Raw genomic sequence first — 15,879 nt, forward strand, 5'->3', positions numbered from 1 at the left:
CTTTTTTCGACTGGTTTGGGAAGTCTGCTGTCATGGAGTTGTAGATTTTTTTTTTCATAAAGTTTCAAGACGTGGTTGTAAATGGTTTCTACGTTCAAGTCTCTGTGAAGAGTGGTATTGCGTACAGATCATGGGGTGTCTATGATAATAAAATTATAAGAGATTTGTTTTCTAAAGTATGAAGCGTTTTAAAATATTTTGTAGGATTAGCATAGCCCCACAGGGGTAGCATATTATGTCATAATGGGATTGGTAATCGCAGTATAGAGAATAAGTTTGCTTCTAGGGGTGAGCTTGGTTTTTTTACCTATTAAAGGGCATATTGTGGCGTTCGTGACTTGAGCTTGGTGCTTTAATATTCGTCTAAAGTTAGAATCTATAGAAGAATAAATTCTGGTACTTATTATACCTGTCAGTAGCAAGTGGTTGGAAATAGACGATCCTCTGAGAAGGTGAGAAGGCAAGTCCTACGATGCCATCATTCAGCTCGAAGGTGTCAGTTCCGATCCTGTAGGTGGATAGATTTGGGTCGGGGTACATGGCTGCGTGGGTCACTCTCCAAGCACTGTCGGCTGTACTGTCGTATACAATGAGAGCTGAAATCGAATAGTTTTATGATTAATTGTAAGTGAAGTGGTATTAATTACACTGCTGTATATGACGCCGTGGGTGCAGTTTCGAACCCCGCGGCATAGATTTGATCTAAATCAAGAACGGAATGCATTGGTGAATGAATAATAATGATTCTTTACAAAAAAATATGTTAATGTATATTCTACTCAATAGATACTCAAATTTTCCACTTATATTTTACAATAGGGAAATTCATTTGTATGTAGTAGGTAGTATTTTCATTTAATTTCTATATACAGTATAAGTTTACAAATCCGGCGCGGCCACTAATCTGGTAATACTATCTGAAGATATTTTAGTTTTGTAGTAGGGGGAGAGATTTTAAACAAGATAATATAAATGTGAGAAAACAGTCAGTGGGAGGAAATTATTTTGGCATTTAAACTATATTCCAGTAGCGAAGACTCCATACTAGGCGATTATTTAAAGCCTATCTTCTTCCGAAAAATATTTTTAAATTGCATATTGACATATTTATATTAGTCACTTGATAATTTTAATATTCTGTAAAAATAATATAATTTGCCAACGACAGATGTCGTATATGTAGGATTGTATTATATATTTTTAAAAAATAACTGCATAGGCTTAAAAAAATATTCCACAGGGCGCCGTAAATAAATGTCGATTATTCGTCAAGGAATTGTGATATTTTTTCGTATGAACGTTACGTCACGTAATCTCAGGCAGTCTATCGATTTCTATGAAATACGGTAGGCTCCTAAAAACTTCCGCGCATAATATTTTTGTCATGGCTTGCACTTTGTCCAAAATAAATAATAATTAAATAATTTAAAAAATATTTTCTATTATTAATAAATGTAAAAATAAAAATAAATTATATTCAATGATTTTTCATGTGTGTGAATGCTTTGAAAAATACGTAATTTAAACTCATTGCTCAGTTTTATGTCGTTAGTGAGTTTTTGAAGTTTCATTGAATTAGTGTGTCGTTGTCATTAGTGTGTACCTATTCATTAGTAGTAATATCGTATCTTCTTATTTATCGTAAGTATACCTGACAAGTGTGTTCTTTTTCTCAAATCTACACAGCCTACCCCCTTTCAAAATTCTTATGTGCAAAAACATTATTATAGATGTGAATTCACAGTAACTTGTTCAACTATTTTTTTTTTAAATAATTCATGCCAGTTTGATCACTGATAATAATTAGATTACATGAGTGAGGTCAACTTTAAATGCAATTAATTGCAACCATATTATTTAAAACAATATATTTATTTAGGTACGTAAAATAACATAATCTTACCTGGTGCTACAGTGTCAGTAATATAAACAAACACATCATCGCATCCTCCGTGAGGAGAGCTGGTTGTATCATCAATCACCAAGTTAGTGAAGAGAGAATTGGGTCTAAGGAGTTCGTCGGGGAATCGAATTGACCTGATAGGTCTCGAAGTTTTCACATCGAAGATGACTATTTTGGGGTTGCACGCTCTTTGGAAGTCGTCGACGGAATTCATGATGCCGGAGTCCAGGACCCAGAGACGACCGCATCGGTCAGCGCGGACGCGGTATACACTGATGAGGCCACTGCAGTTGTAGTCTGATCGACCAGCGCCGTGCCATGACCAATCTGGGAAGGGCTGGAATAAAAGAAATATATTTTATTATTTATTTATTTATTTAAAAAATAGTATTACGGCATTACAGAGATTGGCCAATGCGCCATAATACATAATTAATACAAAATTATAAAAAAATGACTTAATTACAAGATAACAACTAGTATAACATGAAAGTAGAAAACACAGTATATACTTATGTAGATATTAGAGTAAAATAATAAATACAATTATAAATTTAACATATTTAACACGTCCACAAACATGATATAATTAATAAAAAACAAATCAACCTTAATGGTGCCATCAAATAAGTAAATCGCACGATACACAGCATCATGAAACATCACATCTGTTCTGCGACGAGGTATCATGAAGACCGTAGTGTTACGAATGATATTACATGAAAATTAATATAATTATAATATATTAAAAGCACACACTGTGGTCTAGCTGGTAGAGCGGCCGAGTGTGTAGCCGTGGGTCATGGGATTAATCATGCGGTTATAAAAAATACATGAAGTTTTTAATATTGTATGCAGGATTTCAAGAACTGCAAGTCTGCGGTCGTATTTAATTCAATTCAATTAAATTTATTAATTTAACATATTGTGGACATTACAAATTATAAGTTTAGGACGTTCACAACATGACATGAAACAGTATTATAAAGAAGAAAGAAAAATAAAAGTAATAAAAGGGATAAAAATGAAAATATAAAATAAGAACATAATATATGCATACAAACGCAGTGAAAATACAATTATACATCTATAGTAGTTCAAAGATGTACACCGAGTTAGCTAAGGAGACCCTATTTTAACAATCTATAAAACAACGTTCACTTATACTCATCCTCGCGTAGGTGGAATATATCAACACCCGAAGCAATTTAGTTGAACATAGTTATCGCCCTCCCAATTGCTATTACCAGTGACAGGTTGATTCTGCACCTTGGGAAAATAAACAACTAATGCTCCCTATTTCTAAGATAGTTATCAGGGACACACGGGTCAACACTGCCTAGAATTGCAGAGTTCTAATTTATACCTCGTATAAGTCGAAAAAAAATACGTAGCTAAATAAAAATCTCTTCTAAATTGCAGACTGCAGTATGTAAGCATACCTAAGAGAAAGTCAGTTGGATAAAGCCACGGATAGTGTCAATAAAAACCTTAAGTAAAGGAATCTCAATGTGAGGCATGGGACAACCTACCGGGACGAGCAAAACTGTGGCCCTCCATGAATCAATAAGATGAAAACTGGTGACCGAAAGACTTAGTTCCATTAGAAGTATTGATTCACAGGGCGACTGAAAGCTCAGAGCTAACGCCAAATGTTTTAGAAGAATGGATAGCAGAAAGTTCTAAGGAGTGTGCACCACTCCTAACTGATGACGAACTCATAAATATATCAAGAGACTTGGATTCTGAAGATGAAGACAATAATTGTCAACCGACTACAGCTCATACAGTCTGAAGATGCACTAGCTGGGATTGACGCTGTGTATAATTTAATACATACTTTATGTTGATTATAAATAAAACCATTACTTCCTAGTACAAACTTTTAACGAAGTACGTGTTTTACTTTTTACAATATTTTGTATATACCTATGCACCATAATCCGCCGCTTTCACTAATTGGACACTTGTCTGGTTTTTGTGGTGGCGGATTACTGTAGGTACAATTTGACGGTAAGATGTATACGACTGGCAACATATGCCACGCGTGCCACTAGGTAGCACGCGAAAGGATTTTTGGTGGCACGCCTTGAAAATGACGTTTAATTAAAATGTTAGGTACTTTAAAAACTGTACCTCAATGGATTATACATCAACTTTGCAAAAGTATTTCATAAACAGATTTAACAATTTACAAAAACACCCACCCATATTTAAATATATTTTGCAGCCTGACATTAAAGACAGTTACAAAATTGATAAAGAATATTTTGAATTTTTGAACATTGAGTATGTTGATTTAGAGTTAGTAATCAAATTTAACAATTCTGAAATTTTAAAATTAAACTTGAAAACTGCCAGAGATGAAATTATGAAGAACGAAGACTTGACATGATAACCATAACGTGGAATGAACTCCCCAGACATATATTTAATTGTAATATGAAAAACGTCGCATTAGCTCTTTTAAGTGTTTTCGGTACAGCGTACTACTATGAGCAAACATTCTTAATTATGAAATATATTATAAGCCCGTATCGAAATCGTTTAACTGAAGAAAATTCGGAAATGTGCATAAAATTATAAAATTCAAACTGTGAACAAAATATTGAGATGTTAACTTCCAAAATTGAACCTCAAGGAAGTCACTAATGTTTAAATATTATAATTTTTATGATGTTTTTATGTAGCGTGTATTATTATAGTCAAATATAATTGTCTTACAATAGATTTACTAGTTTCATTTCAGTGGCACGCTGAGTGTCCAGTACTTTGAATAACCTGATTTGTGATACGCCAATGCATTCGGGTTGCCAACCGCTGCCCTATAGGGTCACGTTAAAATATCCTGCCTGCGAATTCCTTCACGAGAAACTTCCGCGTTTCGAAGATGGGTAAAATAATGTCATAAATTATAAAATGTATAAAATTATGATTCGGAACACTCACAAAAAGTTGGCATAACTGTAAGTTATACCCCTATTATAGGCAGGGTGAAACGCGGCCTCTGTAACAATATTCTTACTATTTACACTTGACCCAGATACATATTTAGACAAAAAAAACACTATACTTAAAAAAACACTAATAGCAAATGCTTAGGTATGTTTTCCAGTGTATTACTAGAAAAACTTTCACCTTTAACAGTAGGTAAGTAATACTAATGATTAAGGCCGGTAAATTGGACGTATAATTAAATTTGATCTCAATAAATTATAACATGGCCTCAGAGCACATGTCATAATATTCACAACACTAACATTATATTATTACCTGAAAAAAAAAACGAATGTATGATCTAAAATATAAAGTAAATTCACGAACAATAGCTGTGCAGTTGCAAAAATACTTTGCTACACACGTTTGTTTGTCAATATCGGTGACTGTGTATTATTATTATAACTATTAATTGTAATTGTATCCATTAAGAAAGTTATTTTTTTATACAGGTAGATATTGTGACCCACTATTATCTGTGTTCATTAACAAAATCATTACAATTAGGTGAGTAATTTAAAAGCTCATGTATACTATTACCTAACATTGAACATTGACACCATAGCACATTTAAATGACTCACTATTCAATAGAAATTGATAAATGAATTTCTCATTATTACTACATTTTTTTCGTTATGTGTTTAATGATCATTATATCGTCACCAAAAAGATTGAAATAAGTACTATTATAGGGGGGTACTTGATTTCAAATAACGTTTTAGTATATTTGAATTAGTATCTATACGGAAATTATCAGTGACGACCCGAAACAAAATGCCGCCTCTGGGCAGCGCCAAAAAGCCGCCCCATTCTTTTATACAGAATTTTTTATCATCCGTGCACGTGACGTTTTTCGTGACCATGGACGTCGAAAGGCAACGGAAGTAAACTAGATATCGCGAACTCGACAAAAAAATCCAGTCCTGTTAAGCTTTGTATGTTAATTAATACATTAATGGAAAGATATTTTCTTTATTACTAAGTTTAAGTAGTTATTTATATATATATCAAATGATTCTCCTTGATTTGCTGCCCTTAGAGTAACTGCCGCCCCCAAGCGACGCTCAATCTGTCTACCCCCACGGGACGTTACTGAAAATTACTGCTCAACACGTTCGCATTATTGTGCATTATATTCATAAAATGACAGTAAAGATCTATTTGCATTATGATCATAGATGAAGGTTTTGATGTAATCGTGTAATATACAAAGAATTTGGATGCAATTACCTCATATATATAAAAAACCATTTCTTTTATTCAACGAATAATTCACAGGTTGAGAATATAACATTATATAAAATTGAATTTACATATTTTTTGAAAACACCTCAGATATAATATAACGACTAGAAAAAATACGAAGCTCAACGGAACTTAAACCAGTAACCATTGGATTCATACTAATGCACTTTACCAATTAAACTATGCGAATATTTCTTATTTAAGACGTATTCAACTAATAGGTCTTACATGAAATGCTAATCATATTATACATTCGCAATTTGATAAACATTTCAAGTAAGATCTACTCGTACAATTCATCGTAAATAAGTAGGATGCCTTAAATTAATTGGTAAAGCACTTTGGTGCAAATCCACTGCTGGATAAAGGCCTCCCCTAGCTCTATCCAGTCATCTCGGTCCCTGGTTTTTTTCTGCAACGTATATCCACCGAACTTTATGAGTTCGTCTATCTAGCGGGTTTTAGGGATTCTTAAGATTGTTTTTTCATTAGGGATAATCTCGTTGTTTCAGTCAGCCTTCTCAAATGTGAATATTGTTTCTTTGATAACCAACCTTCATAGAGAACACAGTTCTTATACAAAGTAAGATATGTATGAAGATATTGGTATATATTTTTTTACTATTTATTTGAAATTGTCAATTCCGCTTCCAAATTAAGTAGAACATATATATGAGTGGTTCACAAGTCCATTCTGATTATTTTTGAGTAAGCTAGGTTCAAACATAATTTTTGAGTATTTCTTATTCTGTAAGGGTATGATTTTCTTTACACAATAACTTAAATGTACTCAAAATAACACTTCAGAATTGCAATCACACCCTTACAGAATTAAAAATACTCACATATTATGTTTGAACCCAGCTTACCCAAAAATAACCAGACTGGACTCTGTTCACTATTCTTGTGAACCGCTCATATGCCTTCATATAGTCATTTGCACAACCCATTGAAAGAAAATAATCTGAACCACGGCTTCAAAGACAGATTAGAATAAGTTATAATCATTTTGTATGCAACCCGTGAAAATTATAATGTTTGAAATTATGGTTGACTTTAAATTTAACTTATCTAAAGAGTTTAAAAAATCCAGTGGCGTATTGCGTAATATGTAATTTCTTTGTAATTAAACACACCGTGTCGATTAACTAAGTTTAATTAGAAATAGATTGAGAATTAATTACCGCTGTTTTCACACATGCTTGTGTGAAAATAGATGATTATTACACGCCAATTACTCTATCATTTCCATGGTCATGTGTAATTTATTGCGAACATGACAAAGTGGTCACATACATTCATTGGGCGGAAAACTCATTTTATAAATTGGGTGGACAGTTTGGTCTGTGAAGTACTTTCAAAAGAGATATTTATTACCTATATATTTTCTCTCGGTCCTATGCGTTGCGCTATCACGTACTTCCGCAGAACTTTATCATTTCATCGATCCAGCAGCTTCTAGGTCTACCTTGCGGACGTTTTGTACCTCTATGATACCACTGGATGACTAAATTTGTCCAACGAATGTCTCTTCTTCGAGACATGTGTCCAGCCCATCTCCATTTAAGACTTTTAATGAACTTTATTACACCGCAAGCCCTTGTTTGCTTCGTTATCCACTCATTCCTCTTTTTGTCCTTTCGCGTTATGCCCAGCATGCACTTCTCTATACTACGTTGTGCTACTCTAAGTATCTGGATCTCTCTTTTACTTAGGATCCATGTTTCACACGCATATGTGATATATAATATATACGGACTATTTATAAAGAGATTGTATTTTTTCGGTGAAATCAGATATTTGAGTAGTCTTTACGCTAATTGTCCATACTCTGACTCTACAATACCAGATACTACATTGGAGGCACTTTTCCACACTTTTCTACTGTTTAATAAATTTTATATAATACTGTTTTAATAATATTTCTTTGCTTCTATATGTCATGTTGTGAACGTCTCAAATTATTAATTTGTAATGTTCACTATATGTATTAATATTAAAAAAAAAAAAAAAATTATTGAATGCGTTAAAAGCAGGGTAACTTTTAGTCGATCACACCATAGAATATTCCATATCTATTGAGTAGTGAAAATCTAAAATACGTATTCATGCAAATGTAATAATACGATTTAATTGATATTTTGAAACGGAAACAACAAACTTCTTATATTCAAATACTTAGGTGAAAATCATTTTCAAATTAACCATTAACCATCACAAGATTTGTATCACTGTGAGAAGAAAAAAACAAATGCTAATCTCATAATAGTTTGACAGATCCTTACAATGCAGTCATAGTATATCGAGTGGTCAGACTATCGAGAAATTTATATGTTATCCAAGGGATTTAAAGGTTTTTATAATTGGGATATGAGGCTTCTAATTCCAAAAAGCGACAAGTCCACATTTGGTCAAAATCGAGAAAAAAATACGCACGTATTCTTTGTATAATTTTACACAATATGTAGTGATCTATAAATTCCAAAATGCGACATAACCCTACGAAAAAAATTATTTTAAGTCTCGATTTATTACAAAAAGCGCCAAGTCCGTGTTTCATATTATTTAAAGCTTGTTTGATTTCGCGCGTGCTTAAGTCAACCAATAAGGGAACGTTCAATATTGAAAAGGGCGTCTCCCATGCTGTAGCATCTGGTAAACTCATGACAGTTCCATGGAAATATGTGCCTTATGCGGAATAAATTAAAAAGTGAGGTACAATTAGCGCTACGTCCAATTTTATTTTGTCTATATCTATTACATTTAAGAGTTTATCGGCAGAAACAAATTGCCATTTGGTTCTAGTTTCGAAATAGAATACAACGGAAAAAAATAATCTCACGTTAAAACAAATAATTGAAGCTTGAAACATAAAAACGTTGTTTCCCGAAAATATTGAATCGTGGACTTGTCGATTTTTGTAATTAGACGCCTCATATGATGCTGTAATCTACTGACATAATTATTTTTTTTCAAAAACTTTGGTGAAAATCATTTTCAAATTAATCATTAACCATCATGTAATTTGTATCACATCACTCACGACGTCCCGCAGGAGTGAGAGAAAGAGAGTATGTGAATCCCAGCACTTTAAAATGGGGTATAGTTTTCTCTCACCTACGACTAAAATTGAGTCATGAAAATATAGGAAGCGTGTATATTCCAGTGTCGAGGGGCGGAAGTGGGCTGTTAAGATATGACATGAATAGTGCACGCTTAACTTTGTCAGTAATACATTAAGTCCTGCCTAAATCAAACTATAATAGATAAACATATTATTTTATCTATAAAATATTCAAACTTATCTTTGATTTATTTGCATAATACATATTTTGACTATTATCTATTAGGTATGGCTTGGTTTTCAAATGGTTTAGTTGAATTTTAAAAACTAACCAATACCAACTGTTAATAATTGTAGTCTTATTTAAATGAAAACAAATACATATGACTGATTAAGCTTAGTGGGCACCATAGAGATATTAAATAAAAAGAGGGGCAAAGAATCGGCTTTCTCATACAACTGAATGAAGCAGGCCAACAATAGCCGACAACTTACGAGAAATAGCGACGCGATAAAAAAAAATCAGGGCATCACGGAGGATTTAATTTGGTCATTATAACGTACCCATATAATATTATGTTAACGTGGAAATTTTGCCGCAACTTGATTATCAGCCCGCCTCGCCATACTTTTTCACTATACCTAGCCTGCTTCACCATACTTCCATATAACCTGCCGCCCCTAGGTGTGCACTATTTATTTCGGATCTTAACAGCCTATCTCCACCCTTCGCCACTGCCTTATAGTAAAAATAAATAGTAGTTCTAAGTTACATACAAATAAATTGTCATAAATCACTTCAGATCGTATGCACTTTTTTCAAATTTAGAACGCAAGCATTTGAAAATTAAAAAAAAACAATTGTCGGTAAATTTCGCGATAGTAATTATTGCAAACGGAAAAAAAGCAAGTGGAAGTACTTTAATTATTAATCGCGTGTTAAATATGCCCCCAAGGTCCAATTTGTTGCTTAGGAATTCAAAATTGAACCATTTTACATTGGTAAGTATTTTTTTTTGCACAACGGAAGGTGAGCGATGAATAAATTATAAAAGGATAATAATATGTTATTATTATAACACAAAGATGTTGAAAAAAAAAAGTATTTCTATAAGATATAAAATAAAATATGAGGGTGTAGCTAAAATTGTTGTTACCAAGGCAAGTAATTAAATTACCTGTAAGTCATTTTAAAGCACTTCATTTACTATGCATACACAGATTAAAATACCTTTCATTAATTATTGTTAATAGTTCAAAAAAAGTTTTTTCATTCATTCCACCCTGTACCACATTAAGTCTTAATTTAAGCAAATCACGAGATGCAAATACGTGAGATGAGACTTCTGATCTTCTAACAAGGCTTAAATCTCGATTTTGGAGAAATATGAAATAAAGAATATTTTATTTTTAATAGTTATGTATGTCCTATAATATGCATTAGAGGTTGTCACGCAAACGAAATGCCAATTGAATATTGGCAATAAGACACAGCGCTTTGTGTTTCTCGTGATTTATTGTCTGACTGTAATAAAGTAATTAACCGAATTCAACTTCAAACCTTTGGTCCATGACAAATGGTCTTCATAATATTATGTATGTATTAATATCGAACAATACATACGTATGCAAATAAAACATAGGTCGCTATTTTGTATTTTTTGTATTAAAATGCTTCTTCCAACACTGAAAATATCACAGAACAGATAATAGATAGAATTCCGATAAGCTACATACCAATACAGTAAATTTACAGTAAGTTGTTTTAATCCAGCAAAAAAAATCATTTGACAAAAGAGCTTCTTTTTGAAAACATCTTATGCATATACACACTAGAAAAAAATCGTTTTTGTAGAAAAAAATACGACACCTGACGGGACTTGAACCTGTATCTGCTGGATTCGCGGCAGCATGTTTTACCAATTAATCTATGGGCGCCTTAGATAATTACGACGATTTTAGCTAGTAGTTTTAGTATTAAATATAATACATAAGTATATCTATTAAATATTTTTCTGATAGGTACTTCAAAAGTTCTGATAATTTTTATTTCTCATTGAAAAATTAGCACATAATATTATTGTGTAGTAAATCAAAAGAAAAACAATTTATTAATAGTTCACAAGTACTTTTAATACATCTATGTTCATAAGGAAGAAATTCTATTAAGTTTGTTTGCTCTCCTGTAAAATTGTTCAGTTCTGACGTATGTTGTTTTTGTAATCCACCCTTCATTATTATGTTTTTTAATTCATATAAATTTTATAACTCACGTCTTGTAAGCTATGAAAAGCTTATATGATATTCTTTCGAAATGAAACCAGTGAACAATGAAAATTTTAAAAAAAAATGTTTTTTTACGCTCCAGTGATCAACAAATCGTAAGTGCGATGCGTTTAAAAATTTTAACACATTTTATTAGATACCCACTTACCACGTACACGCGTGCGTATTGCAATTTGAATATATATTGCGGATATAAATTTTAAGTTATGTATTTGGAAAATAAGTACAAGTAATTTCATAATAAACGCATAAAATTCATTTTATTTGTAATAAACTTGTCGACACCTTGTTTGGATTTTAAATACTTATAATAATATTATGGTAAAAGTTAAAATCATAATTTTATTGTTTTCTAATATACGTAAAGGAGCTTGATAATATGGAGAAACGCGTTTTATTAGAGTAATTATTTACCTTAAATGGGCAATTAAGTAGTGGATTTTGAGGCGAGTGATATTCCCACTGTTATAGTAAGTTTAATATTTGAGCTAAATACAATATAATAGGTAATCAATTAATATTCTCTATCCATTTGGCTCTGATGTTGACTTTACATTAGCTTCTAAACAGAGCCGGGATTTATTCAAAAATGAGCCCTGGGTTAATATATATTAAGGTACCAATCCAAATAAAAAATTAAGTAACTAATTTTAGCATCCACAGTAGTTTGGTTAGGAGAAGAGGTTGGGAATCGGAGGGTAGGTTGGCTTGACTCTAATAATAAAAAGGTTGATGCGTGCATTAAATGAACCCTGGTTTTATTATCTCCTTCCAAATAAATATTGATTTAATTATTACAGGTAAGTTTACAGATTATAATTTAGATGAGTGAAAGTATGCGTTCTGATGGATTACGAGTTCGATTGGGCGAAGCGAAATGATAACCTTACGGTGGAATCTTTGGTAACTCAAAGACGATGTTGCTTTCTTCTACTGAGTGTTTTATAGTGATTCGATACAATAAAAAATGCTGCTATCAACTACTTGAATATTTTTGATAATCATGCTTATGAGGTTTATTGTGCAAGGTGGTTTCCTGCCAAGTCATGCTGGATGGTAGGGTATTCACCCTACAGTAGTAGAGTTCCTACCTATAAAACCGCGGCTGTTCAAAAAAATCGTGTTGTTTTTTGAATGTGTGTAGTAATCGTACCACTTAGCATTAAATGAATGAAACACTTTAATATGTAGATTTTGTTATTAAAATAAAACATTATAACAATAATAATTGCCAGTTTTTCTCAATCATAACTAAACCAGTAGTGTTTGTTTTGATTGAGAATTACGACAATATCTATAGTAATAATATAATAATATGTACTGCATTAATATAAATAAGAACAATCTATGAATCTACACTCAACCAATCGCGTCCGTTACAAGGCGTGCTGCTGTTGTCACGAGTTCTTCATCTCTCATCCGTTCAATCATCTCATTAATATATCATTACCTCGCGATTATAATCTCACGTCATCATCCTTATTATTGTATTCAGTGTCTTCTTGTATCAACCAATCTCAACAACCACGCAACAACGACATTCTTTCTACCACCACCTCATCATACCCCCAAAGTGATGAACCTGCCAAATGTGTATTTGATTGAGTGTATGTATAGTAAAAGGTGTGGGAAAGGTTCCGCTTAAAATAGAATGAGGTAAATATAATATATTGAATAAAAAATACTGCATTTTGTGAAACAAAATTTTAATTTATAACAATCCATAAAAAATACTATTTTCTCCTTAAATAATTTATTTTTCATGTGCTCCCGAGTCCCTGCCAATTTGGCAGTCTTCGGCTACAGCTTCATTAGCCTTATGGCAATCCGGGTCTGCTTTCAAAAGTATTATAAGAAAAATATTTTTACTGGATTTACTTTGATATGCATAGATTAATTTTATATACCATTATATAATTCGTAATATTTTGCTTTCTCTCAATATATTGTCATTTTATATGTAAACAGATAAATTTTATATGCATTTACAACATAAGTAAAATCATTACTTATATGGTAAAATGACATTACTGTGTTATTTACAGTACATTAAATTCAAACTTAATTTCTTCCGTATATATTTTTGTATAAATCTACTAACTTGTAGGAGTGACTTTCTTAAAATAAGATACCTTCTTCACAATAGAGATCTCAACCTAGACGTGAGACTATGTACCTTTAAATATTATATTTATTTATAGATCGTTTTCTGAAGTTATTCGGGAGCTATTTTAAGAATCGTCAACAATACGTATCGTATGGCGTCCGTCAGTCACATACTTTCAATACATTTTCTGGTGTTCCTCAGGGCTCAAACTTGGGGCCATTGCTGTTTACGATTTTTATAAACGACATAGCAATGGTCATTAAAAATTCTATGTTTTTGTTGTTCGCTGATGACTTGAAACTCTTCATGAAAGTTGTCACCTTGGACGACTGTCGTCAACTCCAACTTGAATAGATAATATATTAGATTGGAGCAGGCCTAACAAACTGGACTTCACTATTGAAAAATGCAATATTTTATCATTTACCAGAGCCTCGCGAGTATTATTTTTACAATTTCCGATGAATGGCAGAGTTCTTTCGCGACTACCATCTGTAAGGGATCTTGGCATTACGTTTGACAGTAAGCTATCATTTAGTGGTCATATAGTTATCATTTGTAAAAAGGCGCTACAAAATGTTGGGCTTCATCTTGCATACTTCCCGGGTCTTTTCGGATGTTACTGTATTAAAAATTCTTTATAATTCCTTTGAAAAAAGCCGGCTTGAGAGTGGGTCGATTGTTTGGGTCCCGCATCATTTGAAATATGACCTTATATGGTGTAGCGAGTCCAAAGAAGATTTTGAGACTCCGTGGTTTTATCCAACTGACTTTCTCTTAGATATGCTTAGATACTGTAGTTTAAATGCTTGAAGATATCAATATTTGCCCACTTATTTTTTTCGAATTATACGTGTCAATGTGCTATGTGCATAGAAATTTCATGCAAATTTCTTTCTTAAGAATGATAATAATGTATCATGCATTTCAGCATAATTTAGATTAAATCTTCTCTAACTCATAATATGCTGTAAATGTATTTTTAACCGTGAAAAAACACGTTCCAGATGAGTATCTTATGGTTTATATTTGCTTGCTAACTAATGTAGCACTATTGATAGTGAAATAAATATTAATAGCGATAAAATTAAAATAATATTAAAACCGTTAACTGTAATTTTACGAATATTAATCAGACAATAAAGACATTATAATATTTTAAAGTATTTTTTTGACTGCATTAAGTAGTTACACAATTATTTCCTCCAATAATAAATTACTAAATACAATTGTTATTACAGAATATGTTGAAGTTAAAGCTTATATTAAAACGATCCTACTATAACTAGACGTAAAGCTCATTCAAAGATGTACGAAATATATTGTTATTTATTAAAAAAAATATATACCGGTATCTATAGAAATATGCTTCATGCAATTTCCAGAAAAAGATTGCTTGAAGCCCCCCTATAAAATAAAATTGATACTTAATACAATCATCATTTTTTACCACTGGCAAAGAAAGTGTCTTGTGAATGTAAAAATATTATGTTCACAATTAATAATTCATATACATAATTTTGAGAAACACTTCTGAGAAAATATTATATTATGTCTATAGTATCTATAGTCTAAGATTATAACCAATAGAAAAAATCTTTTTTGAAAAAAGTAAGAAACCCAGAAGGAATCAAACCTACATCTATCGGGCTTGTCATCGACTTCAAAATAATGATTTTGAAGTAGGAACTATGCAAAAGATCCATGCGCATATTTTTTTGGAACATTAAAAATTATATTATGTAATATATAATTGAAGCTGAAAGGGGTTTTCAAAAAAGTGTGTATTTAAGGTGAAGCCTTTACTGAGCCGTTTTTAAAGAGGCACCTAGCGGAAAAATACGAAGCTTACAATTTGAGATATTTTTTTGACAATTTACAATTTCAACTATATTAATTAATATATATGTATCTGAAAACATTAAAAAAAAAATATTTTTTATTTTAAGTCAAAGATAAACTTACAATTGTAAAAAATGTAATAAAATGTGAATTTGTTGAATCGGACCGCACCCTATTATTATATATATTTTATGGTCATATTTATTATTAAAATTTAGTTTATTAAGTTTTCTAAGCATCACTTAAGAGATTTTTGACTAATTCATAGTTTTAATATTTTTTATATCTATTTTAAAAATCATCGATTTTTATAAAAAATATAAATGTGCATAACTTGAAATCCTTTTTATTTATATTTATATAAATATTTTATTTGTGCTGCCGAATGTTTGCCGAATCGAAGCCTGCAGTTTAAAGCAACGAACCCAGAAAA

At 31.7% G+C, this 15,879-nt stretch overlaps 1 protein-coding gene across 1 annotated transcript in view; it reads right to left on the minus strand.

Moving 5' to 3' along the window:
* yellow-e (L-dopachrome tautomerase yellow-e) overlaps nucleotides 1–15,879 on the minus strand; it is a 100,672-nt gene that overhangs the window by 6,317 nt on the left and 78,476 nt on the right. The window contains exons 3-4 of the mRNA XM_085949806.1: nucleotides 1,904–2,240; nucleotides 410–596 (exon numbers count right to left, since the gene is read on the minus strand). Coding sequence (XP_085805932.1) covers nucleotides 410–596; nucleotides 1,904–2,240 — 524 coding nt within the window. The remainder of the gene's footprint in view (nucleotides 1–409; nucleotides 597–1,903; nucleotides 2,241–15,879) is intronic.

The sequence above is a fragment of the Rhyacophila brunnea genome, unplaced genomic scaffold, assembly GCF_057557595.1.
Source record: "Rhyacophila brunnea isolate RB1 unplaced genomic scaffold, BYU_Rbru_1.0 scaffold_22, whole genome shotgun sequence".
NCBI lineage: Eukaryota > Metazoa > Arthropoda > Insecta > Trichoptera > Rhyacophilidae > Rhyacophila > Rhyacophila brunnea.